This window comes from Hemitrygon akajei, chromosome 10 (assembly GCF_048418815.1).
Source record: "Hemitrygon akajei chromosome 10, sHemAka1.3, whole genome shotgun sequence".
Classification (NCBI taxonomy): domain Eukaryota; kingdom Metazoa; phylum Chordata; class Chondrichthyes; order Myliobatiformes; family Dasyatidae; genus Hemitrygon; species Hemitrygon akajei.
In genome coordinates, this window is record NC_133133.1 from 113961451 (window position 1) to 113988466 (window position 27016).

A 27016-nucleotide genomic window follows, 5' to 3' on the forward strand; every position below is an offset into this window, starting at 1 on the left:
AGACTTTCCAATGTCAATCAAATTGCAGTTTCTGAATCATTAAGAACTCCTTGCATTGGTATAATACTGAATATTTTGTAGCCCGTGGAGAATAGTTTGAATGTAATACAATAAGGAAAACAGGATTTTGAAGACAAGAAGAAAAATTGTTAGGAAAAGACAATTGAGACTGAATGCCATAAACACGAGATTCTGCAGATGCTAGAAATCCAGATGAATGCACACCAGATGCTGGAGGAAATCAGCAAGTCAGGCAGCATCTATGGAGAAGAATAAACAGTCAGTGTTTTAGGCTGATATCCTTCATCAGGACTAGAAAGGGAGGGTGAAGAAGCCAAAATAAGAAGGTGAGGGGAGAGAGAGAAGTACAAGTTGGTTGCTATAGGTGAGACCAGGTGAGTGGAGAGAGGAAGAAGTACAAGCTGGCAGGTGATAAGTAAGACCAGGTGAGGGGTTAAGTGGTGAGTGGGGAGAGGGAGAAGTACAAGCTGATAGGTGATAGGTGAGACCAGGTGAGGGGTAAAGTGGGGGGGGGGTTGAAGTTAGAAGCTGCGAGGTAATAGGCTGAAGAAGAAGGAATCTGATAGGTGAGTCAATCCCAGTTGATATAATATCACTTAGACAGCTTCATAGCACATAAGGCAAGGGGATTAAGGATTGCAGTGGAGATTCAAGTTCGTTAAATTGTCATTCAACCATATGTGAATACCCGTGAATATAGCCAAACAATACAGCGTTATTCCGGGGCCCACATGCAAAACACAGCACCAACAGTGACATGTTACACAATGACCATATAGCACGTATAAGATATCAGTAAAATGCAATCACACAAAAAAAATATAGTCCAGGGCCTTGAGTCCATGAATGTTGCAATAATCTGCAGTCGAACACAATGCAGCCTGCTTTCTGCCGAGTGAACACTGGGGGGGCAGCACTGACTCCAGCTTGGACACCGTGCCATACCACCTCCAGTGGAGTGCAGAGTCCAATGCCTCTCTCCTGGGCGACTCCATGTCTTGAGGCCTAGTCCTCACCACAATCAGGGTCACACAGCTCCCCTGCCATCCGCCAAAAAACCTGTGAATTCGACTTGCAACATTCCACATTAACAATGTCTGATAGGGTCTTGCAGTCACAAGAAAAGTGACTAAGATGATCATTCGCTGTTAGACTGCACACTGGACATCTCTCTGACGCAGGCAGCAGCATGATCTATACCACGTCCAGCTCTTTCAGTTTCCCCACCAATGAGCAACTTGCTGATGGGGTAGACTTGCCATACTTTAAGTTCTTAATGTCCAGCTGGATCTTGTAATTATAAAAATATGTTTAAAAAGGACAATAACACCTTTGGTGGACCCCATAGTAGCCACTGCGATCAAACGCACCATCATCTTACGAGACAGTTGAAAGATTGCCAACATGATGATCAGCAAGGCTTCCAAAGGGCAGCCCCAATTATGGTGAGGGAACCCACGAACAATCCATGGTTTTCAGAAAGCATTTCTTTGGATTTTATGGAGCTGTTAACACATAGAGGAGAACAACAATACATGGATTTCTTTTCTAAGAGGGTGAAAGATGGAAATAGAGTTTTGAATTTCCAAATGTTTTTATCATTGGATCATGTTAAATGACAGAGAAATGGGTAAATCACTGCACATTCACAAATAATTACAGGTTGACCATCATTTTTTTTTGGCTCATCTTTTAATTCAGATGAAATTATGAGATGTGGTTTACTGGGTGACCACCAGATGGCACTGTGTGTAATGCATGCAGCGCCATTTGTGGTGAGACTCATTTTGACAAAAGCACGCCATTTTTATTATTTACATTGCACTTGTTGGTGGTACTCCTGATATTTTGTGCCTATTTTTGTTTATTTTATGTAAATTTAACCCTAGTTGCAGCTTCTAAGATTACTTCAAGTACCAATGGTGGTGTCAAACATAAACATTAGTCCATATTGATCCAAGAGGAGGTTGAAATGTTTAAAAAACTGGACCAAGGTGTTTCTGTGCTTAAGCTGTGTGACTTACACAGTTACATTTGTTAACTGTGTTATGACAGAAAGCACCAAAGCAAAAAAAATTGCAGTTCTCTGAAAGTTGGTAAGAGCATTGAGCATGATTGAGTGATGATTGAATGGTTTCGCCAACTTGTCAGACAGTATGATAATGAACCAAACTAAGTTGTTCCATAAAGAACTGGAATCAGAACATGCATGCAACTATTTTACAGGATTTTGTGTACCAAGGAAGAAAGTAGATGTTCATGATTTGCTTGCATATGCAAAAGCTATTACAGGACCTGCTTTCAAAGATATAGCAAGTAGTCTTAATGAAGAAAATCTATCTGAGTGTGTGATTGTTGACAATGAAACACCTTTGTGCATCACCTTACTGACTCGGAAATGATAGACAGTGTTCTGAGTGCTGATAAAAACACTGTAAGTGATGAAGATGGCAGCGATGATGATGAAAGCGATGAAACTGGAAGATTTACTATTGACAAGTTAATTGAATTGTTGAGGGATTTAATCAAAGGGTTAGAAAAATGTACCATTGTGATGGAACGAGCTAATAAATTTTTATGTGATGGAAGTAAAATTACATACGGAGTGATCAAAACACATGAAACAACTTTGCCTGGATGAAATGTTTAAAAAGATAACCGATAAGCAACATTCTTTGTAAACACGGTAATTAGTAAATTTATATTTAATTTTTGTTTAATTAATAATCCTTTTTAAGCTTCTAAATTCAATTTTTCCCATTATTATTGTGTGACCTCTTTTAATCCAGCAAGGCTGAGGAACTGAGGGTGCTGGAAAATGGATGGTCAACCTGTAATGTAATTTGGTAGTTCTCACCCATGAGGAAGGAGGCTACGTAGCATCCACACCAGGACCACCAGACTCAAAAACAGTTCCTTTCTCCAAGCAGATAGTCTGATCAACACCTGCATCCACTAATCGACCACCACTATTTCATCATTTCCTGTTAGTACAGACACTTTATGGACATGCAATCAATCTATACATTTATAATATCTTCTGTATTTGTATTTATATTTATTGTGTTTTTATTGTGCTGCATTGGAACCGGAGTAACAATTATATCATTCTCCTTTACATTTGTGTACTGGAAATGACATTAAACAATCTTAAGTCAGGATTCTGGAATGTTGATCAGGAAGCATCCGGTCTACCTGTATCCTCATATCCTGATCTGTTTCCCAGGTGTGAGTGTAGATGCCACTAATCTGATCTTAATTGCCAGTTCATTTTGGAGTCTATTAGATAATGGAACTTAAAACATTAAGTTCAGCGCAGGAAAAGGTCCTTCAGCCCAGAGTGTTGTGTTGAACTGAATAAATTAGTATTCAAATGGCCAACTAAACTAATCCATTCTGTCCACATCCCTCCATTTTGCTCACATTCATGTGCCTATTGAAACATCTCTTAAAAGCCTCTACCATCACCCAGGCAGTAGATTCCAGGGACCCACCACTCTCAGTAGAAAGCATGCCTGTGTAAAAAAAAAATTAGGGATGGGTTTAGTGATAGTGTTGTCAGCAGCATCCACAGGCCATCAACTAGTAAGCATAAACATAGTGCCTTATTCTTGTTATGAATTTTGAATTGCTAAATGTTATAACTAGTGATTACAATGAATCTTAACACAGATTGGATTGGTTTTATTTGTCACAGCAAACCATGCAGAGAAATTTTTTTTTTATTAAACAAAATATACTTTATTCCAAAATAAAATTATATACAATAACCATTCAAAGACTTTCAATTCTTTACAGTTGGTACCATTACTGTCTTTACATTTTCAAAGTTCTAATGTTTTGCCACCCACGTGGCACTTTATTCTTTCATATTTACATTCAGGGGGTATACCCCCAACCCCTCACACCTCAACTCCCACGGGAGAAGGACCCTAGACTGTGGTCCTTCCCCACCGGGCCCTTGCGGTGGCTGCACCGAGTTTGAGTGCATCTCTCAGCATGTACTCCTGCAGCCGAGAATGTGCCAGTCAGCAGCATTCCCCCACGGACATCCCCGTGTGCTGGTAGACCATCAAGTTTCAGGCCGACCAAAGAACGTCTTTGACCGAGTTGATGATCTGCCAGCAGCACCGGATGTTGGTCTCGGTGTGCGTCCCCGGGAACAGCCCGTAGATCAGAGAGTCCTCTGTTACGCAGCTGTTGGGGATGAACCTCGACACAGCCCCTTCCATCCTCCTCCACACCTTCTCCGCGAACCCACAGTGTGCATGCAGAGAAATGGATCATTTGCTTCAAATCAAATCAGCAAGGATTATGCTAGGCTAGCCTACGAGTGGTATCAATTTGGAATGTGGGAGGAAACCTCACAGTCACAGGGAGAACATACAAACTCCTTACAGACAGCAGCAAGAATCGAACTCGAGTTTGATCGTTGACACTGTAAAGCTAATGCAATCACCACTATGCTGTCCTGCTGCCCAACATAAGTGAAATAAATGTTTATTTAAATATCAATTGCATTTAATGTATTCGTGAAGCAAAGTCATTACCATTGCTAATTAGCAAGATCATAGATTGGAGGATGGGTAACCAAAATCAGATAACTATAAACAGTGATGTGCATCGTTGATATTGTTAATGTGAGTGTGGAGCTTTCATGTTGCTGATGTTAATTGGCAAGATACTTTTATAAGCACTCTGAGATGTAATGGAAAATTCTGTAGCCCATTGCAAGTCACTTTGCTGACTCCACGAGAAATCATGGTCATCCAGTCACACCATGATCACAAACACAAGAGGTTCTGCAGATGGTGACAATCCATAGGAGCAAACACAAAATGCTGTAGGAACTCAGTGGGTCAAGCACTATGGAGAGAAATAAACAGTCAACATTTCAGGCTGCGACCCTTCATCAGGACCTGATGAAAAGACTCGGCCCAAAACGTTACTGTTTATTCCTCTCCATTAATCCTGCCTGAACAGCTGAGTTCCTCCAGCACTTTGTGTTTCCCACCCCATGGTCATGCTTCTTTCAGTATTTTGGGCAGTCATCTGGTCACCTTAACCTAACCACTGAGGGGAGGAATTTCACCACACTACCCAAAAGTCAAGAATTTCCCGTGCTGAGGTACAAGTCAGAATCAGAATCAGGCTTATTATCACTGGTATATGTCATGAAATGTGTTGTTTTGTGGTAGCAGAACTGTGCAATCCATTAAAAAATTACTGTTACAATAAGAAATAATTAAGTGTGTGAAAAGAGAGCAAAACGTGAGGTACTATCCACAGCCATTCAAAAATCTGATTGCAGAGGGGAAGAAGCTGTTCATATTCAACATTCAATCTGAGTCTTCAAACTCCTGTACCTCCTCCATGATGGGAGCAATGAAGTCAAATTTTGTGTCCACTTCCACCTCATGCCACCCATTTCACCTCAGTACCTCAACAGTTTGCAGGGTTCCCAGTCTCTGTGTGGTTTTCAAGCATGGTAGTTTTGATTAAGTCTTAAATTTTGTCCATTTAAAATGATTGAACTGCATTTTTTTTGGGGGGGGATTCAAATATTTGAAATAATAGAGGAAATCAGAGGTTTAAAACTGTTTTGCATGCTGTAGCATATTTTTAGTTATGAATTTGTGCCAATGACTGTAATTAATCTTATTATATTGATTACATGCTTGCAAAGACTTACTGTAAAGATTTATGCAGAATTTTTAAAATGAAGGTTACCATTTCACAATTTATATTTTTTTAGCATGCTAAATCCTTCATTGATGCTTATTAGAGCCACATTGGAATTTTTGTTTTTTTTAAAATTTTTGATTTGTTTTGAAATAGTAGCAGCCTTGCTTCATTCTTGAGATGTGATGTATTCAGGTCTGTGTGATAATCCACTGTCAGAGTTGTTATGACCCTTCGCACTTCCTGCTTTTTCATTGATGACCTCACCTCTGTGAGGTCTAACTCCTTTGCCAGATTTACCAAGTCTAATTTGGTAGCCGCCCCTAGCGCCTCTACAGTCGGGTTTCTCATAAATTCATCCACATCCATCTTTGCTGGTTTCCTGTCTGGCTACCTGCGTAACCAGATTTAAGTTTGGACTTACAGCCCGATTCACTGACCCTCCCCTTTGGTTTCAGATCCCGGACGAGCCCCCACTTGTTATGTTCCCAGTAACCGGGTGACTTACCAGCAAAGATAGAGAGGTCCGCTGAAGTCTGATGGTACTATTTTCAAACGTTTTTATTTATAAAGGGGCACAAACGTATGGTTAATACAAAACATTCAGATCATATACATCGTCAAAACTCAATCTAAAACACAGGTATAGTAATAATCAATCAGAAATAAGCTCTATCGTTGTCTAGGGGATAATACTGAGTCCAATGGAATATAAGAGTCACTCAAAATCTGCAGGCTTTCCCGTTTTGGGAACCACTGGCATTTCACGTGTTGGAGAGAGAGAGTGGTGAGAAAGAAGGAACACTTGCCCGTCGTCTTTGCGAAGCAAATCCCTGTTGTTAGTTAAAACGGTTTTCCTTTGGTTTCAGCCACAGACTCCCGATCTGGAATCTAACACACGTGGATTCCTTCAAAATGGCTTCCCGCTCCGACGGGAAGCGCTATCGTGTCTTCCTAGTGTCTCTTTGGTGCGTCTGAGGCCCCGCCTCGGCAGCCCACCTTTTATCTGGACTGGCAGGGTTGTAGATGTCAATCAGGGTGGGGGTGAGGCAATCTTTCCCCCATCACCCAGCCCACGTTGCCCTGAGGGTTTGCACGTAGTCCAGTCCCTTATTCCACAAAGGTGTCTCCCAAGACAATGGCCATGTCCGTGGCTTTTGTCTGGCTGAGAGGCCAGACCACATTCCAAACCGTAAGGCTTCTCTCTCTCTCTTGCGATTCTCACAAAGGAGGGGGCTGGGGTCATAACAGAGTACATTCATGTCAACACAGCCTATAGCACAGTTCATAACTCCGTGCTTGACCTGTGCTGCAGATCCATGGACGTATCTTTATGCTGAAATGCTGAGACATTGCCAAAGATTTTTCAGTGGTTTAATTAACTTAAATAGCTCCAAAATCTTTAGCAAACAGATATTTTAGCAGATTTGAAAGTGGCCACTGAGTTTATGGTCCTGGTTTTCTGATGCTGTAGCCAATCCACTTCAAGATTCAACGTGTAGTATTCTTCTGCACACCACTGTTGTGACGCGTGGTTGTTTGAGCTACTGTTGCCTTCCTGTCAGCTTGAACAGTCAGGCCATTTTCCTCTGACCTCTCACTAACAAGGCGTTTGTGCCCACAGAACTGCTGCCCACTGGATGTTTTTGTTTCCTATGCCATTTTCTATGAACACTAGAGACAGTTATGGGTGATATTCTTTGGAGATCAGTTTCTGAGAAACTCAAACCACTCTATCTGGCACCAACAATTGTTCCTCTGTCAAAGTCACTTAGATCACATTTCTTTTCCATTCTGATGTTTGGTCTGAACAACAACTGAACCTCTTGACTATGTCTGCATGCTTTTATGCATTGAGTATGATTGGCTGATTAGATATTTGCATTAATGAGCAGGTGTACCTAATAAAATGGCCACTGAGTATATTCACCTGCAAATGGTATGTGTTATACTTTGTAAATATAGTAAAAAAAAATAGATGGCCACTGTTGGTGTTAAATGAATGATATTTTTGATTGCTTGCATAAAGCTGGTTAAATCCAAATTATTGCTCCTTGTAGGTTCATATAAGACATAGGGGTATATTTAGTAAGGGAAGCTAAGACAAGGGGGCTCAACCTAAGAATACAACAATATCTCTTTTGAACAGAGATTAGGAAAAATTTCTTTAGCCAGAGGGTGGTGAATTTGTGGAATTCAATGGCACAGGTGGCTGTGGAGGCCAAGTCATTGGATATATTTAAAGTAGTTATTGATAAGTTCAGATTCAGATTCAGTTTATTGTCATTTAGAAACCACAAATGCAATGCAGTTAAAAAATGAGACAACGTTCTCTGGAATGATATCACAAAAAAAAGCACACGACAAAACAGACCACACAAGAAAAACCACATAACGTTTGGTAATCCCCAATCCAGAGTCCGGAGAGGCTGCTGTGTATTGATATCGTGCTACCATCTTAGCGCGTTCCCTGGAAAGGAGCTCCAAACCCATCAGACAAAACAAGACTACCCAGACACACCAAGTCAAGAGACCAGCACTACCACCCAACAAACCAAAAACCTACACAAAACCACATAGTTATAGTTAATGTTTAGTTGCAACAGTGCAGACAATACTATAATTGATAAAAGAGTAACTGACAAAAACCACATAATTATAACATATAGTTCCAACAGTGCAAAGCAATACTGTAATCTGATAAAGAGCAGTCCATGCACGGTAAAAAAAAGTCTCAAAGTCCCGACAGCCCATCATCTCACGCAGACGGTAGAAGGAAGAAAAACTCTTTCTGCCATGAACCTCCAGCGCCGCAACCTTCCCGATACAGGCCCCTGGAAGCACCCGACTTCAGCCAACTCCGAGTCCATCCGAAAACTTCGAGCCTCCGACCAGCCCTCCGACACCGAGCACCGAGCACCATCTCTGCCGAGCGCTTTGACCCCAGCCCCGGCCGCCAAGCAACAGGCAAAGCCGAGGATTCGGGGCCTTCCTCCCGGAGATTTTTCCGATCACACAGTAACAGCGGCAGCAAAACAGGCATGTCAAAAGTTCCACCAGATGTTCCTCCGTGCTTCACCCATCCGTCTCCATCAAATCAGGATTGTACACGGCCCCTACTTACAGATAACATATTCATTCCTGGAGTGGCCGCTGCGCGCTGCTGCAGCAGCATTCTTGATTAGTAAGGGTGTCAAAGGTTACAGGGAGAAGGCAGTAGAATAGGGTTGAGAGGGATCAAAAGTAAGCCACAACGGAGAAAGACTCAATGGGCTGAATGGCCTAATTCTACTTCTATGCCATATGGTCTTATTTCACTTAGCTGTTGGCTGTAAGAGATCCTGAGATCATATGAAAAGTAGTTCATTTTCCAAATGAACATGCCTCCTTTAATCAAATTCCACCAAAAAAGTACTTGAGTGATACTCATTATAACTGTACACATATTGTCAGTCAGATTGCATTGAACAGTGTAAAACACATCTTTTATGTTCCTCTGAGAGCAGTTTGAAAATAAAATGTCCATTAAAATGTCAGCCTGATTTCTGTCTTTTGAGGGAATTAGAATTGAGATTTGCCACCCATCATATACTTCCGGTGTTAATACACAAGAGAGGCACTGGATTGTCATCAAAACTATGGTGTTTTCTCTCTAATTACCCACTTCAAGCATTCTTGATTGTCTGAAAATAACTTATTTTCTTTTGTGCTCTTGATCAGTGTTCACTGTTTATATTTAAGTGAAAAAGATCAACTATACTTCCTCTGTTTATAAGCATCAATGTGTACATATGTAAATTGGAGAGATTTCTGGGTCAGTATGAACTCTGTTCTGGATTTTACAGTGAATGATTTCAAATTCTAATCCCCAGACTGTTGAACAGCAGTCTTGAGTTTGAGGTGTGCAGATGATATTAAGGATATAAACACCATCTGGAAAGATATTGCTGAGCTAATATGTACATATCTATTTTTAGTCACCATTGTCTTGAGCATTATCTGTGTAGGTCAAACAAATAACGCTGTAAATATTTCAGATTTCCAGAGTCTGCAGTATTTTGTTTTAGATGTAATTATTTTAATGATTTGCAGTAAATGTTATTCAGAATTGGAGGTTGTTGCTAGACTCTTTAGACGTATGCTGTCGCATGTGGTTTACACCTGTCTTGGTTACTGCTGTCTTTTACAATAATTTTGTGCCTTAATGTTATTTAACAACTTTTTCTTTTAGGCTTGGATAGAGGCAGAGATGATGTGTCCATATCAAAGGATGACTCAACTCACACAATATCAAAAAGCAAGGTAAAATATTTTCCATATTTCTCTGTTCCCTAACATAAAATCTGACAGTTGGAGTGACTTGCTTGCATTTAGAGGGGGAAAGCTTCAAAAGCTAAGCTACAAGAGGATGAGTGATCCAAATCACTGGCGTACTTTTAGAACATGGAACCATACAGCACAGTACAGGCCCTTCAGCCCACAGTATTGTGCCCACGTTTTAACCTACTCCATGGTCAATCTAATCCTTCCCTCCTGTGGCTCTCAATTTTTCTTTCATCCTGTGCCTTTTTAAGAGTTCCTTAAACATCCTTAATGCATTTGCCTCTACCACCAACTCCGCTCTCCACTATATTCCACACGCCCCCTACTCTCTATGGAAAAATAAAATTTGCCTCTGTCACCCCCCTCCATACTTTCCTCCAAACACCCTTTCTATTGTGCCCCTTCTTTTGGCCATTTCCTCCACAGGAGATAGTCTTAGGTTGTCCACTCTTTCTATGCCTCTTATCATCATGGAACTTCGTCAAGACACCTTTTTCTTCCTTCTCGTCAAAGAAAAAATCCCCAGCTCACTCAACCTATCCTCATAGGACATGCTCTCTAATCCAGGTGGCATCCTGGTAAATCTCTTCTGCACCCTCTCTAAAACTTCCACATCCTTCCTATGATAAGGTGACCAGAACTAGGCACAGTATTCCAAGCGTGGTCTAACCAGAGTTTTGTGACCATGCAGAAATCAGCCAAGCACCAACACCGAGTAACCATTCAACCTCTGTGTAGCAGATTACAAAGTACTGTGACTGTGTCAATTGGGAATTTGTTTGCCTTGTCTGATCTGGCTTGGAAGCTTTCCAGCCTTCCACCAGATTAACTCAGAAGAGCTTCCTCTTTTCAGCATGCTAGCATTAGACCACTAGACAACCAAGGTGAAAAAGATATTCAGACTTCTTGTTGAATGGTTACTCCGTACTGGTGCTCGGCTGATTGAGAATCCATGTCTACAAAGTGCTTTACATTGGCCTGAGGACATCTCCAATTGCAAGTCTTCCTAAAGCTAGGACTCAGTTTGAGAACAATACTGACCTGGTAAAAAAACATACCAATATCCTCTATCATTGTCCCATTTCTGCATGGTCACAAAACTCTAGTTAGACCACACTTGGAATACTGTGCTTAGTTCTTGCTTAAAATATCATATTAGAATGAGATGGGTGGATAGTGTTTGCAATGATCTTTCCTGCCCATTTTTTTGTCCTGGACACATACAGGTCCTGCAGGGATGGTAAACTGCATCCAGTGACCTTTTCTGCTGACCTGACAGTTTGCTGTAGTTTTTCTGCATTGTTAGATATTGTCTGACATTGGTAGTTCTACAAACATCCAGGAAGTTTATCCTGATTAACTGTATTGTCCAGAACATATCTGGTAGTCAGGTTGCATTGTTGCTTGTGCAGATGAGATTGGTTTATTGTCATATATATCAGAGGGCAGTAAACTTCCTTGTCTACAAGAAACTCATAGAGAAAAAGGAATGGCTGCAGAGGCAGATTAGTTGCTATTTTTTTTACAACAGATGACCATGATGAAAAGGCTTCATTGACTGCAAAGTGCTTTGCAAATCCTGATATATGCTTTATAAATGTTGGCTTTGCTTCTGACTGTAGGAGCAAACTGAATGGCCGTGCAGAGTTGGTATTCAGAATAAAGGGTGAGTTATTAAAAAGTGGTGCACACCAGGAGACCAGTCAAAGCTGATCTACCTGAGCATGAATTTGGTACAGCTGTTACATTCTCAATTAGTGAGATTACCGGTAAAACAGAATGGTGGCTACAGGAAGACTTAATTCAGTAACAGACTAGGTCCTGATTTCAGAATAAAATGATTATCCACAGGTCTAACAGCAAATTCAATTTTCTGTTACAGCAATGGGTGCCCACTGTAACATAATTAGAGAAGTTCCTGAAACTTGGGCGTCATTGCTGCTACACGTCTCTGCTTCTAGGCTTTGTTTGCGGTTCCTTGTAATCACATTAGCACAAACCATTTCCCTAGTCACTAGTTCTTCGCCCATATTATTCCCTCCCCTTTAACAATAGAAACATGATATGATTGCGAGCTCCAGAAGGGTGCATCGGCTACTTGAAATGATGTACACTGCTTTCTATTCATTTCAGTTTTATATTGCATCTGAAAGACTTTGTCAGTGCAGTATAGAAGTGTCACTCTATATTTTTTATGTTGTTTCTCAGAGTCGGGACCAAAAATAGCAAATGTCTAACTGACTGACACCAGTAAGAGTTTAGCTTTGGAAGTATAGAACCACTTCAAACCTCAGTGGTAAATTTGGTAATGCATTTTCTGATCTTCAGACTTGCACTTCTCTAGTTTACTGTAGTATACTGTCATTAAGATGAGACCTAAAGCTTTAGAATAATCTTGCAAATCAATGCCCTAACATGTGAGCAGTGCAAACATGCTAATATTGTTGGTTAGATGAACAGGCACATTTAGTTGAATTGCTTTAGCAGGTATCTGCATTGAGATTTGGAATCCCAGTGTGGCCTCTTGTATATTGGTGAGACCTGACGTAGATTGGGAGACCGCTTCGCCAAACATCTACGCTCCGTCTGCCAGAACAAGTGGGATCTCCCAGTGGCCACGCATTTTAATTCCACTTCCCATTCCCATTCCGATCTGTCCATCCATGGCCTCCTCCACTGCCAGGATAAGGCCACACTTAGATTGGAGGAACAACACCCTATGTTCCTGTAGGGTTGCCTCCAGCCTGATGGTATGGACATCGATTTCTCAAACTTCCAGTAATACCTCCACCACCCCTTCCTCACTATTTCCCATCCCCTTTCCCCTCTCTCATGTTATCTCCTTGCCCGCCCATCACCTCCCACTGGTGCTCCTCTCCCACCCCCCGCTTCTTTCTTCCATGGCCTTCTGTCTCTTTCACCAATCAACTTCCTAGCTCTGTGCTTCATCCCTCCCCCTCCAAGTTTCACTTATCACCTGGTATTTCTCTCTCCCCTTCCCTCACCTTTTAAATCTACTCTTCATTTTTTTTTCTCCAGTCCTGCCAAAGGGTTTGGCCTGAAATGTCGACTGTACTTTTTTCCATAGATGCTATCTGGCCTGCTGATTTCCTCCAGCATTTTGTGCGTATTGTTCGGATTTCTAGCATCTGTAGACTTTCTCGTGTTTGAGATTGTGAAATTTTGCTGCTGCTAACTTGAGGCTCAGTGTTGGTATTGGATACCCTGCTAATCAGAATAAAACTAATTTAAAACCCTGCTTCTCTGGAACTGTAGTTCAGATAATCCTGCATTATCTTCCTGATGGAATCAATAATCCAGTGCCATTGTTCCACTGTTGCCTTTAAGAAGGGGATTTTATTTGCAGCCTCTGGTGTCAGACTAGAGATTCAAGTACAAAAATATCGACACAATTTGGGCATGATTTCGTGAAGAGACGTCAAATCAAAATTCTGACTCTGCTGTCAGAGGAAATCAAAAACCGCCACTCCTAACTCGTTTTTTCTCACAGTCCATTTTAGCCACAGAATTTTATATTAAATGCAACTTAACTTATTTTGTGTTCTATTCTTTCAAATTTCTCTGTTTATATCAAATGTCTTCAGCTCTATAGCCTTCAATTTTGTTGGCTCAAAGTGATGCTTTAAATCTCCCCAATGACTTGGCCTGTATAGCCATCTGTGCCAGTGAGTTCCACACATTCACCACCCTCTGGCTAAAGACTTCCTATTCATTTCTGTTCTAAAGATACGTCCTTCTGAATCTGTGCTCTCTAGTCCTTGACTCTCCCACTATTGGAAACATCCTCTCCATGTCCACTCTATCTAGGCCTTTCAATATTCAGTAGGTTATAGTGACATCTCACCCCACCCCCCCCACCCATTCTTCTGAACTCCAGAGTACAGGCCCAGAGCCATTAAGCACTCATCAAATGTTAACCCATTCATTCCCAGGATCATTTGAGATGATGGAGGAGCTAGTCAGGTTAGCATGGAGGGTGCTGATGTTTGTATGTTCTGCTGCCCTTACTCTTCTTGGTAAAATCATTGGAAAGCAACAAAGACTCAATGGGCCACGGCACAAAACATGAGGATATACACTTATATTCTTGCTTGTTAATGCAAATATCTAATGAGCCAATCATGCGGCAGCAGCTCAATGTATAAAAGCATGCAGACCTAGTTAAAAGGTTCAGCTGTTGTTCAGATCAAACATCAGAATGGTGCAAAAATGTGATCTATGTGCCTTTGACCGTGGAATGATTGTTAGTGCCAGACGGGGTGGTTTGAGTATCTCAGAAACCGCTGACCTCCTGGGATTTTCACGTAGATGAGAATTGCCAGACTGGTTCAAGCTGACAGGAAGGAAGGTGACAGTAACCAAATAACCACGTGTTATAACATTGGTATGCAGAAAGCATTGCTTAATGTGCAACATGTCGTACCTTGAAGTGAATGGATTGTAGCAGCAGAAGACCAGAAACTTACACTCGGTGGCCACTTCCTTAGTTCCAGGAGGTACCTGATAAGTGGCCACTGAATGTAGGAAGCAGCTGTTCATTCGGGCCAGTCAAACATAATATTTGTCCCCAGTGAGACCAGCCAGCTCTGCCATTTCTTTTCACCACAAAACTGAAATTTTCTGTTTAAATTATAATTTACAGTCAGAGTCCAAATTATACAATGGAATGGAAAAGGATCTTGTCTCACCTGGAAGCAAACTCACAAAGAAAGAGTCTCTTAAGGTAAGTTTATATTTTACAAATAGAGCAACATCGATTTCTCCAATTTCTGGTAATTTCTCCCTCCTTCTCTCCTTTTCCATTCCCCATTATCGCACCTCTCTTACTCCTTCTCCTCTTCACCTGCCTATCATCCTCTCTGGTACCCCTTCTCCTTCCCTTTCACTCATGGTCCACTCTCTTCTCCGATCAGATTCCTCCTCCTTTAGTCCTTTAACTTTTCCACCTATCATCTCTCAGCTCTACTTTATCCCCCCTCTCCCACCCACCCACCTCCCCTCTTACCTTTCATCACCTAACACCTTCACTATCCCCCCATCTTATTCTGGCTTCTGCCTTCTTCCTTTCCAGTCTTGATGAAGGGTCTTGGCCCAAAACGTCGACTGTTCTTCTCCATGGATGCTGCCTGACCTGCTGAGGTCCTCCAGCATTTTGTGTGTGTTATTCTGGATTTCTAGCATCTGCAGAATCTCTTGTGCTTATGATTTGCCACACTGCCAAAGACTATAAGGGACCATTGAAATGCAGCAAAAGGGAGAGTTTCAACTATGGGAAGATTGTCACTGTGGTTCCTGCAAGTAAATTACTACCTTCCCTGTGAATGTGAAATTTGGCACAATTCTCAATAAACTCTATTCGAATCCAGCCCAAACTGATGAAGTAAAATTTTTTGACTTTTTGCTAATGACAAAGGAAGGACGTTTAATCCAATCTCAGTTCAGTGAGATTGCTGGTATGTTCAATGAAGCTGCAAAGGTTTGTCTTCAGGAATTGGCCGCTGTGCATTCCGCTGTTCCCCTGGAACCTCCAACACTGGTACATGTGCACTTGAACACAGAAAGGGTAGCACAGGCAAACCATGCAGAGACTGCCTTCTGAGTATCAGTATTATTTCGAGAAACACAACATTTGTAACAAAAAATTAATAAGTACGGTACAGCTCACATTCTGTGCTGAAGATTAAATCGTAAACTATCTGAGATTCTGCCAACAACACTATTTTTTTCTTATGTATGTTATATCTCTAATGCTGTGTGACCGTGATGCTGCTGTAAGTTTTCATTGCATAGATTACTTGTCCAAATGACAATAAACTCAAATTTGACTTTGATGTGAACTTTTACTGTGAATATCCTCATCTGATTTGACTTTCCAAAATGCAAATAATAAACCTGAGAGATTCGGTAGATGCTGGAAATCTAGAGAATCACACACACAAAATACTGAAGGAACTCAGCAGATCCGGCAGCATCTATGGAGAGGAATATGCTGCCTGATCTGCTGAGTTCCTCCAGCATTTTGTGTGTGTTCCAAAATGCAGCACCTTTCATTTATCTGAATTGAAAGTTATTTGCCAGTCCTTGGCCCACTTACGTAACTGATCAAGATGTCGTGCAATTTTTGATAACCTTCTTCTGTGTCTTTGATATTTTAGTGTCATCTGCAAGCTTACAAACCATGCCCCTGTAATTTTGTTACAAAAAAAATTCTAATTTCAGGTTCAAAAGAAAAATTACAGAGAAGAAAAGAAAAGAGCCACCAAGGAACTGCTCAGCAGCATTACTGATCCATCTGTAATAGTCATGGCTGATTGGCTGAAGGTGTGTGAGTAGCTATCAGCTATACAGAAACATTTTTGTTCATTTAGATCTTCATACTCTGACAAGTTTATGGTCAGTTATGCAAGTTCCCCAATTTTAAATTGTATCACAAGCACAGAAAACAATAACCTGCCTTTTGTTTCTTTTCCAAGATTTGGGTGCCACGGTTGCGTAGCAGTTAGGGCCACGGTGTTGCAGCTTGGAGCATTCCAGAGTTCGGAGTTCAGTTCCGGTGCTGTTTTGTAAGGGGTCTCTGTACGTCCTTCCCGTGCAATGCATGAGTTTTCCCCGGGTGCTCGGGCTCCCTCCAAAGATGTACCGGGTAGATTGTAAATTGCCCAGTTATTAGGTTAGGGTTAATCAGGTTTGTGGCGTTGCTGGGGTGGCGTGGGCCAAAGGACTAGAAGGGCCTATTCTGCACTGTATTGCTAAATAAATAAATATTGGTCAGCTCTGTCATGGGTACTGGCTTCTGTAGTATCCAAGACATCTTCAAGGAGCGGTTCCTTGAAGATCCATCCTTAAGGACCCCACCACTCAGGATGTTCCCTCTGCTCATTGTTACTATAAGGAAGAAGATACGGAAGCCTGAAAGCACGCAGTCAGTGATTCAGGGACAGCTTTTTCCCCTCTGCCATCTGATTTCTAAATGGACATTGAACTCATGAACACTATCTCAGTACTATTTTTATTTCTTTTTTTTGCACTATTTATTTTAATTTAACTATTTAATAGACATGTATATATACTTACTGTAATTCAGTATTTTTTCTCTATTTATCATGTATTTCATTGTACTGCTGACAAAGTTAACGAATTTCACAACTTATGCTGGTGATATTAAATCTGATTCTGATTAATGATATAATGCAAATTCTTAATTTTCTTCTGTTTACACAAAGCAGACTTAATTATTAATTAACCGATTAGCAGTTAAAAACATACATGCTCAGTGCTTCTATCACCTTTTTCACGGTCTTTGATGACATACCAAATCTCCTCAGATTCTGAATGAAGTAGAGCTCCTTTATGATTCCCTTAGTGTGTTGCGCCCAGAACAGATCCTGTGGCCCACAATGATCAATGGACCAGCGAGAAATTATGGGCCTGCCATGTTGGTGCTGAAATGTGTGGCGACACTGACTGGCTGCCTCAGCATATTCTTAAATTGTGTTGGTTATTAATGTTAATGACATATTTTACTGTATGTTTTGATGTGCATGTAATAAAAATACATGAATCTGAAGGACTAGTTATCCATCGTCCATGTTGATAAAGGGGATTCAAGTAATGAATACTTGATGGATAGCATGGATGTGGTGGGCTGAAAGGCTTCATTCTGTGCTTTGTGACATTGTGACTTATTGTTTTTTTCTCGCTATCACCCTTTAGGTCAAGGGTGGCCAACCTTTTATATTCCAGCGTCAATTTTTTCACGCATGAGTTCAGATGCGCCATACAACTCTTGTACCCCCATTCAATTATTGTAAAAATATATTAATATAGACATATTTAGCATTTTACATGATATATTGATTTAATATAAAAACAAGATATACAGTACTTACCTTAATGAGAATTTTAACAAATATATTTTGTCTTCTTTTGATTTCTTCCTTTTTCTTAATCACATATTCTTTCCGTAACTCAGACCCAAGCACCAGCTTCAGTTTTCCTTCTATTTCAGTCTGATGTTGTGTTTTATAGTGTCTATTAAGATCGTGTCTTCTATTATGTGACAAAGTGTTTTCACAAACAATGCACAACGGTTTTCCTGACAGACCCGCTATAAATAAGAACTCATTTTCCCACTGTTCATTGAATTCATGCTTACTATCACTTTCTGCTTTTCTTTTGCTCATTTTCTTTTGCACTGTGATGGTAACTGAATGTAAAAACAAGCCTTAATTTTCAAGAAAGTACAAAACCAGATGTTCACAAAGGACAAACAAAGTACAACTCAGTAGCGCACGAGTGTCAATTGTAAAAAAAAACCTGCGATGCCTGGCGCCTCAGGATCAAACAAGTATCAAACGTGTATTGAACAGTTATGGAACGACTGCAAAACAAAAGCCCTTCTTCATAGTTTGACTCATTGAATGTTTTTTTAATTGAAAACAGATTAATGTGAAAGAAGATAACATTCGCCAAAAGATGTGCACAAAATAATAAAATCGCTAAAAATAATTGCTAAGTTTTAGATTTATTCTCAGTAAAACCCATTTCTAGCTCTAAGCTACTTGAATTCCTGTTACAGATATTTTTTCTACAAATCAGTTTTTGGTTAATACTTTTTGCATGAGTAGGCTTACTTTTTTATTATTATCACTGGGGTGCAATGCGCCTTAGGTTGGCCATCCCTGCTTTAAATCATTGGACAAGTTATTGGATAAATGTATCCATTTTCTGAACATGACTATATAAAGTATTGAATCCATTTCTGTTTGAGTAAATGGAAATTGTATTGGTAGTTAATGAATTGATACAAAATCATCCATATTATTTAACCAATAACTTGTAGACATACAATATTTGAAAAGCATTAGTCAGAATAGTGTTTAGCATCTGTAGTCCGAGATATAGGGAGACAGAGAAATTGCTGATGGAGTGACACTTTACTCTAACATCGCCACTCTATTTTTTCCTCACTTCTAATTTTTCTTTTTTTCTTTTTCTTATTTCTCTCAAATATATACATTGTAATACTTTATATCTTCTTGTTACCATCCCTAGCCTGATAGTTTTAAAGCTGGGAACCTTTTTATCCGAAAACCTGTCTGGCATCTTTTTGCTTCTGGAAAACCAGAAAATCAAAGATTGACATTGTGCTGTTATCACCAAGGAAATATGCAGTGTTATTTATGTGTGCCCCAAGTTTCATGGAAATGGTTAAAAAGATATATTAAAAAAAAACAAACCGAGTGACAAATGATGTAATTAAGAGAAATACAGAACAAATTAGAACACTACCAATCCTACTACAGTATTTTCAAACTGTGTGTGAGTTCCTAGTACTTATCGATGGAGGAATTTATCCGCATTGCATTCTTTTGATTGTAAATGAACAAAATCAGGGCAGACAACTAGTCACCTAGTGTAAATAATGGACTGTCTTCATACAATCCTTTTGGCGATTGCATCCTTCAAATCTCAAGTTCATTGTAACATTCAAGATGATTGTGGATACTTCAAATTCTTCATAATTCTGAATTTGTTAAGGTAGTGAAATCATTTCATTTTCCAATCCTGAATGCTTGAAACCACAGTGAGCCGAACAATTCAGAATTGTCTTCCTGCTTATTTCTCACCAACTATCAGTGACAAAAAAAATCGCTGGTTTTTGAACACAAACGCACGCAACTGAAGCTATTTTAAAAACTGTTTACTCGAAGCCCAGTTTAATGTCTTAATGGTCATGCAAATAGCATGTGACTGATGCTAGTTAGAACCTGTTTGACAACAGACTCCTGCGTCAATTAAGCAGCACAGTGTCCCAAATAACGGAAGAGAATCCGGATAGTTATCGATTTGTTTTTGTTCTTTAAGAGTTTTCCCAAATAAGCGGCTGTCCCAGTTAACCATTGGCCCAATAAACCAGGATCCACTGAATATATATTGGACTTCAGAATAAATGGTTAATGAATCAACAGTGTCTGTGTTACCAGTCAATAGAGTAAGGTTTCTTTCAATATCCGAGGGATGTGACAATTGTATCATGGTGGACCAGATAACTTGTAAATAATACTTGAATTCTGGTCATTAGACTGTGCATTTATCAAGCTCTCTTGATAGATTTGACTATGAGGGAAAAGATCATTCATTGGGAAAGGATGTATGTTTTTAGCTTTAAGGCAGGTTATTTTAATTCAAATTCTTTGAAAATTGATATGTATCTTTTTGATGCAGTAATGCTGAAAATATGAATTGTACTTTTATTCATATTTCTTGGGGCAATTTATTTTAGCTAAACAAAAATTCACTTCATCTTTTGTCAGATTCGTGGAACGTTGAAGAGTTGGACAAAACTGTGGTGCGTCCTGAAGCCTGGTGTTTTACTAATCTACAAAACTCCAAAGAATGGCCAGTGGGTGGGAACAGTACTTTTGAATGCCTGTGAACTCATTGAAAGGCCATCAAAGAAGGATGGTTTCTGTTTTAAAGTCTTCCATCCCTTGGAACAGTCCATTTGGGCTGTGAAGGTTTGTTGCTGCTTCTTTTTTCTCTCCATAAGTTTAGTTTATTGTCATCTGACTGTGCATATATACAATCAAACAAAACAGTGTTCTTCCAGGCCACAGTGCACCCACAAAACTCATATCACACACAGCACACGCAGTGCAAATACAATATTACTACAAGTAAGTTAATAAAATGCTTTTCTGTTTAATTGTCTAATACTATAATTATTAATATTTTTCTTCTCTTCCTTTTGTATTTGCACAGTTTGTTGAATTTTGCACATTGGTTGTTGTCCTCCTGTTGGGGGTGGTCTTTCACTGATTCTATTGTGTTTCTTGTACTTACTGTGAATGCCCACAAGAAAATGAACCTCCGGATTGTATATGGTGACATACCGGTTTATGTATTTTGATAATAAATTTCTTATGACCTTTGACTTTGAATTCAAAGTGCATGTAGTACATAGCACAGGTAAACAATAAGCAGCTCACTATCCTACTCATAATCACTACTCATCAAGGAGGTTTGGATGCTAAGCAGTTCGTGTTTGCAGATGTAGATATAGACCGTGCTATAGACCAAATGTTCAGAAACTGGTCTTGAGATTTTACAATTTTGCATGTGCCAGTAACGTTATTCAGAAAGAGAGCTGTTAGTAAGTTCATGATTCATAAATTAAGTATTGTAATTTTCTGTTTCCTGAAGCTAATTGTGTAGGACCTAAGACTCCTTCCTGTACCTCCTGCCTGATAGTAGTAGTGAGAAGAGAGCCTGGCCTGGATGGTGGGGGTCCTTCATAATGGATGCTGCTTTCTTGTGTTAGTGCTCCAAGCAGATGTGCTCAATGGTGAGAAGGACGGAAAAGGTCTACCATTCTCCGTAGACCTTTCTGTTCCTGGTATTGGTGTGTCCATTTCTGCCCATGATACAACCAGTCAAGATACTCTCTGCCACACATCTGTAGAAGTTTGTCAAAGTTTTAGATATTTTCGTAATTTTAAAGATTTCTTTGAGTGGCACATAACCTGCAAATAGCCCTGGTCTTTGTCCATTTAATAAGGCTTTACTTATTCAAAGTATACGATATTCAGCACAAATGATCCAAATTTGTTTTGAAGGGTCCAAAAGGTGAAGCTGTTGGATCTATAACTCAGCCGTTGCCCAGTAGTTACCTGATATTTCGAGCTGCTTCAGAATCTGATGGTAAGAACTTACATAAAAGAAATCTCTTTTTCTTGGAACGTTCAGTTAATCTTATGAGTTGAATTAATGGAGTAACTGAATAAAAATGTGATCAACGTTATGATATGCACTTTCAATTGAAAAAACATTTCTTGCAGCATTTTTTCCTTTGGCAAGTTTTTTTTAAATGTGTAATCCTGTAAGTAAAAGATGGAAATTCTTGAGTGAAACTCATTGCAGTCTGCGAGCTAACCTGTTCCAATGAAGGATCAGGGCATGAAACTTTGACTGCTCTGCACAGATACTGCCCGACCTGCTGAGTTCTTTCAGCGGTATTTTCTGCTTATGTTTCAGATCTCCAGCTATTTTTCTAATCTATTGCTAGCCGTGATCCTCTGGCTTTCAACAAGCCTGTATCTGATCACAATTAAATCTTGGTGCTGAGTTACAGTAAATTGCCATGACACTGCTTATTTCTCATAGAAAATAAGTCATCGTTATGCTTCAACGTGCTTTATTACCCTGTGATGCTTTAGGGGTTTTATTTCTACTTTCTACACATTATCAAGTCATATCAAGCAATACAGTGAGTTGCTGGATGTGGAGAAAGCAGAAAGCACTCCAGCAACCAGAATACTCCAGCAACCAGAATACTCCAGTGCTGTCTTCATGGAAATAGCACCCGCTCACTGTGATAGTGTTAGCCTCCTTAGGATTCTCCAGTTTGCTCCCACATCCCAAAGACACTTTGACTAGTAGGTTATTTTTTTAATGTAGAGATACAGCACAGTAACAGGCCGTCCTGGCCCAGTTGCACCCATGTGACCAATTAACCTACATCTTTGGAAGGTGGGAGGAAACCAGAGCACCTGAAGGAAACACACACACGGGGAGAACGTACAAACTCCTTACAGACTACGGAGGTAACCGAACCTGGGTCACTGGTGATGTAATAGCGTATGCTAACCACTATGCTACCATACTGCCCTAACTACTGCTGTAAATTGCCCCCAATGCAGGTGGAAGAATGGGGGGGACGGGACACTGATAGGCATGTACGAGAGAATAGGTCTCACAAATTGTGAGGGAATGGGATTGATGGGATGCCTTTCAGAGCTAACACAGACTCGATGGGCCAAATGATCTCCAACATTGTAAGGAAATACAAGAATATATGAGGAACTTATAACATTTGAACCTCCAACTCGGATTGGGGAGCAACAGCCAATATTCCATCAGGTTAGGCTTCAGCCTGCTGGCATGAACATCGATTTCTCCAACTTCTGGTATTTCAACCCCCTCCTCTCTTTTACCATTCCCCATTCTGGTTACCATCTCACCCACCCCTTCTTTACACCTCACCTGCCCATCATGTCCCTCTGGTTCCCCTCCTCTCCTTTTTTCCATGGTCCACTGTCTTTTCCATCAGATTTTTTCCTCTTCAGCCTTTTACCTCTTCCACCTCCCAGTTTCTTACTTCAGTCCTCCTCCACCACCTACCCCACCTTCCTCCTCACTTGGTCTCAGCTACCACCATCAGCTTGTACTCCTCTCTCTCACCCCCCCCCCCCCCCACCCCAACCTTCCTTTCCAGTCCTGATTAAAGATCTCGGTCTGAACCACCGATGGTTTATTTTCCTACATCAAAGAGAATGTTTAAAATGTTTTTCCCCTCCTTTTCCAGTCCTGATGAAGGATCTTAGGCCAAAACACTGACTATTATCTCCTCCATAGATGTTCCCTGTCTTGCTGAGTTCCTCCAACATTTTGTTGCTAAAAATTTGAACCTGTTTATTTAGAAGTACCCCCATTTGCCTGCACACTCAGGGCATACTGGAAATCTGAAATAAGAACAATCAGCAGATCAAGCAGAGTCTGAAACCATGTACCATAAGGCATAGAAACAGAATTAGGCCATTCAGCCCATCCAGTCTGTTCTGCCATTCTGTCATGACTGATTTATTTTCCTTCTCAACCCCATTCTCCTGCCTTCTCCCTTACTAATCAAGAACCTATAAACCTCCACTTCAAATATACCCAATGACCTGGCCTCTCCAACCATCTGTGGCAATGAATTCCACAGTCTCACCACCCTTTAGCTACAGAAATTACTTCTCAGATTCAGATTCAGTTTATTTGTCATTTAGAAACCACAAATGCAATGCACTTAAAAAATGAGACAGCGTTCCTCCAGAATGATATCACAAAAGCATATGACAAAACAGACTACACCAGAAAATCCACATAACGTTTGGCAATCCCCAATCCAGAGTCCGGAGAGGCTGCTGCGTATTAATATCGCGCCTCCATCTAGCGTGTTCCCCGGAAAGGAGCTCCAAATCCACTAGACAAAAACAAGACCAAAAACTAAAGCTACAAGACCTGCACAAAACCATATAGTTACAATAGTGCAAACAATAGCATAATTGATTTAAAAAAAACAGACCATGGGCACAGTAAAAATAGTCCAAAGATGTTAAAAGACTATAAGTTCAAAAGTAATCTCGCATTCTAAATGGACATCCCTCTATTCCTAGGCTGTGCCCTCTGGTCCTACACCTTCCCTACTATAGGAAACATCCTCTCCACATCCATTCTATCTAGGCCTTTCACTATTCAATAGGTTTCAATGAGATCCCCTCTCATTCTTCTAAACTCCAGTGAATACAGACATGCCTTATAATGGTTGGAGAAACAATGGTTCAAGACATTGAACTTCCTTAGATGTTAGTAATGTGCACCTTTTCTTTTGCAGGAAGATGTTGGATGGATGCTTTGGAACTTGCTCTGAAGTGTTCTAGTCTCCTAAAGCGAACTACAATTAGAGAAGGCAAAGAATATGATCTAAACTCCTCAGAGGGCTGTCACGTTGCCCTCTTTGGGCTGCTGCGAGCAAATCCTCTGCAAAGCCCTGAACACGACCAGTAAGTTGCTTGTTGTTCACTGGATAATGAGTGGCTGTTGGGACATTACTCATGTGTTTGGTAGTTTACATTTAGGCAGGAGGGGTTGAATATAAACTGGCAAGTGTACTTTCTTCTTAATTCTCCAGTTATCAAAGGCAAAGAAAGTGTCTTAGTGCTAGAGCTGTGTTAATGTGGTAATATGCATTTTACAGAGATACATTTAGAAAATACCTATAATTGCGAGGGCTGCTACAAGGGGACATAATTTTAAGATGATTGGTGGTAAGTGTTGGATCCTGTTGCTTTTGCAATCCCAAGGTTCTTTGAAGTCGAGTATGAGGCATAAATCTTGTTGCTTACAATTGTTTTATGAAATGGTACAGGAACAAAGGGAGAAGCATGAGGAGAGGGAATGGAGAAAGTGAGAGGGGAAGGAAAGAGAGCAAAGAAAGGTGGTGTGGATTCCACTGAAATTCCAACAAATAACTGTTAATTAATTCAAATAAAGTGACACCCACCACTGAAACCATGAAGTTTTCAGAAAAATACAGAGGTGACTGTAACCACTGAAAAACTCACTGAACAATTAGATGCACGCTCAGTGGCCACTTTATTAGGTACACCTGTATACTTGCTTGTTAATGCAAATATCTAATTGGCCAATCATGTGGTGGCAACGTAGTACAGACATGGTCAAGAGGTTCAGTTGTTGTTCTGACCAAACACCAGAATAGGGAAGAAATGTGATCAAACTGACTTTGATGATCGTTGGTGCCAGATGGGGTGGTGTGCGTATCTAAGAAACTGCTGATTTCCTGGAAATCTTGTGCACACTGTCTCTAGTGTGATAAACAAAAAAACATCCGGTGAGTGGCAGTTCTGTAGGCAAAACGCCTTGTAATGAGTGAGGTCAAAGGAGAATGGCTAGACTAGTTCAAGCTGACTGGAAGGAACAGTAACTCAAATAACCATGTGTTAAAGCAGTAGTGTGCAGAAGAGCATCTCTGAATGCACAACACATCAAGCCTTGGATTGGATGGGCTATAGCAGTAGAAGACCACGACCTACACTCAGTGTATATAGGTAATTATATAAAACCACAAACAAGCATAGGTATGTTAACCTAAAAGAAAAATAACAATTTTACAGACCAATCCAACATACATGTAGGGTTTTGTCACAGGTAAATTATTTTACAGAGTGATAGGTGAGTGGAGTTAACTGTCAGGGGTGGTGGTAGAGGCATCAGGGACATTTAAAAGACTCTTAGATAGGCACATGGATGAAATAAAAACAGAAGACTATGTGGGAGGGAAGGGTTAAATTGATCTTAAGAGTAGGTCATCACAACATCAAGATACCATCCTCAACCATCAGGCTGCTGAACCAGCATTGATAACTTCACTCACCTCAACATTGAACTGAAGAACATACAAACTCCTTACAGACAGAGGCGAGAATCAAACCCCAATCTTACAGCTGGTGCTGCAAGGAGATGCACTAACCTATACGCCACATTTCTGTTGTTTTGTAGCAGCAATAAAATGCAATTGTAGAAAACCTAATTGACAGTGAATAAAATGTACATTTTTAGGTTAAATGAAAGTGAGATTGAACAGCAGCACTTCAGAGATCATGACCTGTACTCGGATAAATCCGACAGAGAGAATGAGCCAGACCACGAGGAATCTGACAATGATCCACTGGAGAAAAGTGGTAAGAGTGAGGAAAGTGACTCTGACATCTCAGAGAAACAGGATGTTCTGCATACTGACCTTGAGCCAATAGATATCGTAAAGGAAACCACTTACGTGGAAGAAGCTCATGAAGAATTGGGAGAGGTAAGAGAGTATCACATCATATCGACATACTTTACCAAAATGAAAATGAAGTATGATACTTATACTGGTCAGTGATACTATTGTTTTGCAATTTGTTTTAATGTCCATATTTGTAGAATACTGCAGCACAGTACAGGCCCTTCGGCACAAAATTTTGCACCAACCTTTTAACCTATTCTAAAATCAATCTAATCCTTCCCTCCTACATAGCCCTCCATTTTTCAGTCATCTACTTGCTCATCTAAGAGTTTCTTAAATGTCCCTGAATCTATCACCACCCCGGCAGGGCGTTCTACGCACTCACCAGTCTGTGTAAAGAACTTACCTGTAACATCCCTTCCTCCTTATAGGAAGAAGTTGCTTGTTTCTACTGTGAAATGGAATGTTTCTGCACCTAGTACCAGTATAAAGTAGTTCTAAACAAAAAGATTAGCTCTATTTATCACATGTACATTGAAACATACCCCTGCATCTTTTGGAATGTAAGAGAAAACCCACACAGACACAGGAAGAACATGCAAACTCCTGAGAGATAGCGGT

The 27016-nt window shown here is 40.3% G+C and overlaps 1 protein-coding gene across 10 annotated transcripts in view; it reads left to right on the plus strand.

Moving 5' to 3' along the window:
* The window catches only part of osbpl8 (oxysterol binding protein-like 8), a 212892-nt gene that overhangs the window by 125482 nt on the left and 60394 nt on the right, over nucleotides 1–27016 (plus strand). For all 10 annotated transcript variants that reach the window (XM_073058761.1, XM_073058763.1, XM_073058762.1 and 7 more), the window contains 7 exons: nucleotides 9935–10005; nucleotides 14690–14770; nucleotides 16267–16368; nucleotides 20364–20567; nucleotides 21666–21750; nucleotides 24485–24653; nucleotides 26230–26476. In XM_073058761.1, coding sequence (XP_072914862.1) covers nucleotides 9935–10005; nucleotides 14690–14770; nucleotides 16267–16368; nucleotides 20364–20567; nucleotides 21666–21750; nucleotides 24485–24653; nucleotides 26230–26476 — 959 coding nt within the window. The remainder of the gene's footprint in view (nucleotides 1–9934; nucleotides 10006–14689; nucleotides 14771–16266; nucleotides 16369–20363; nucleotides 20568–21665; nucleotides 21751–24484; nucleotides 24654–26229; nucleotides 26477–27016) is intronic.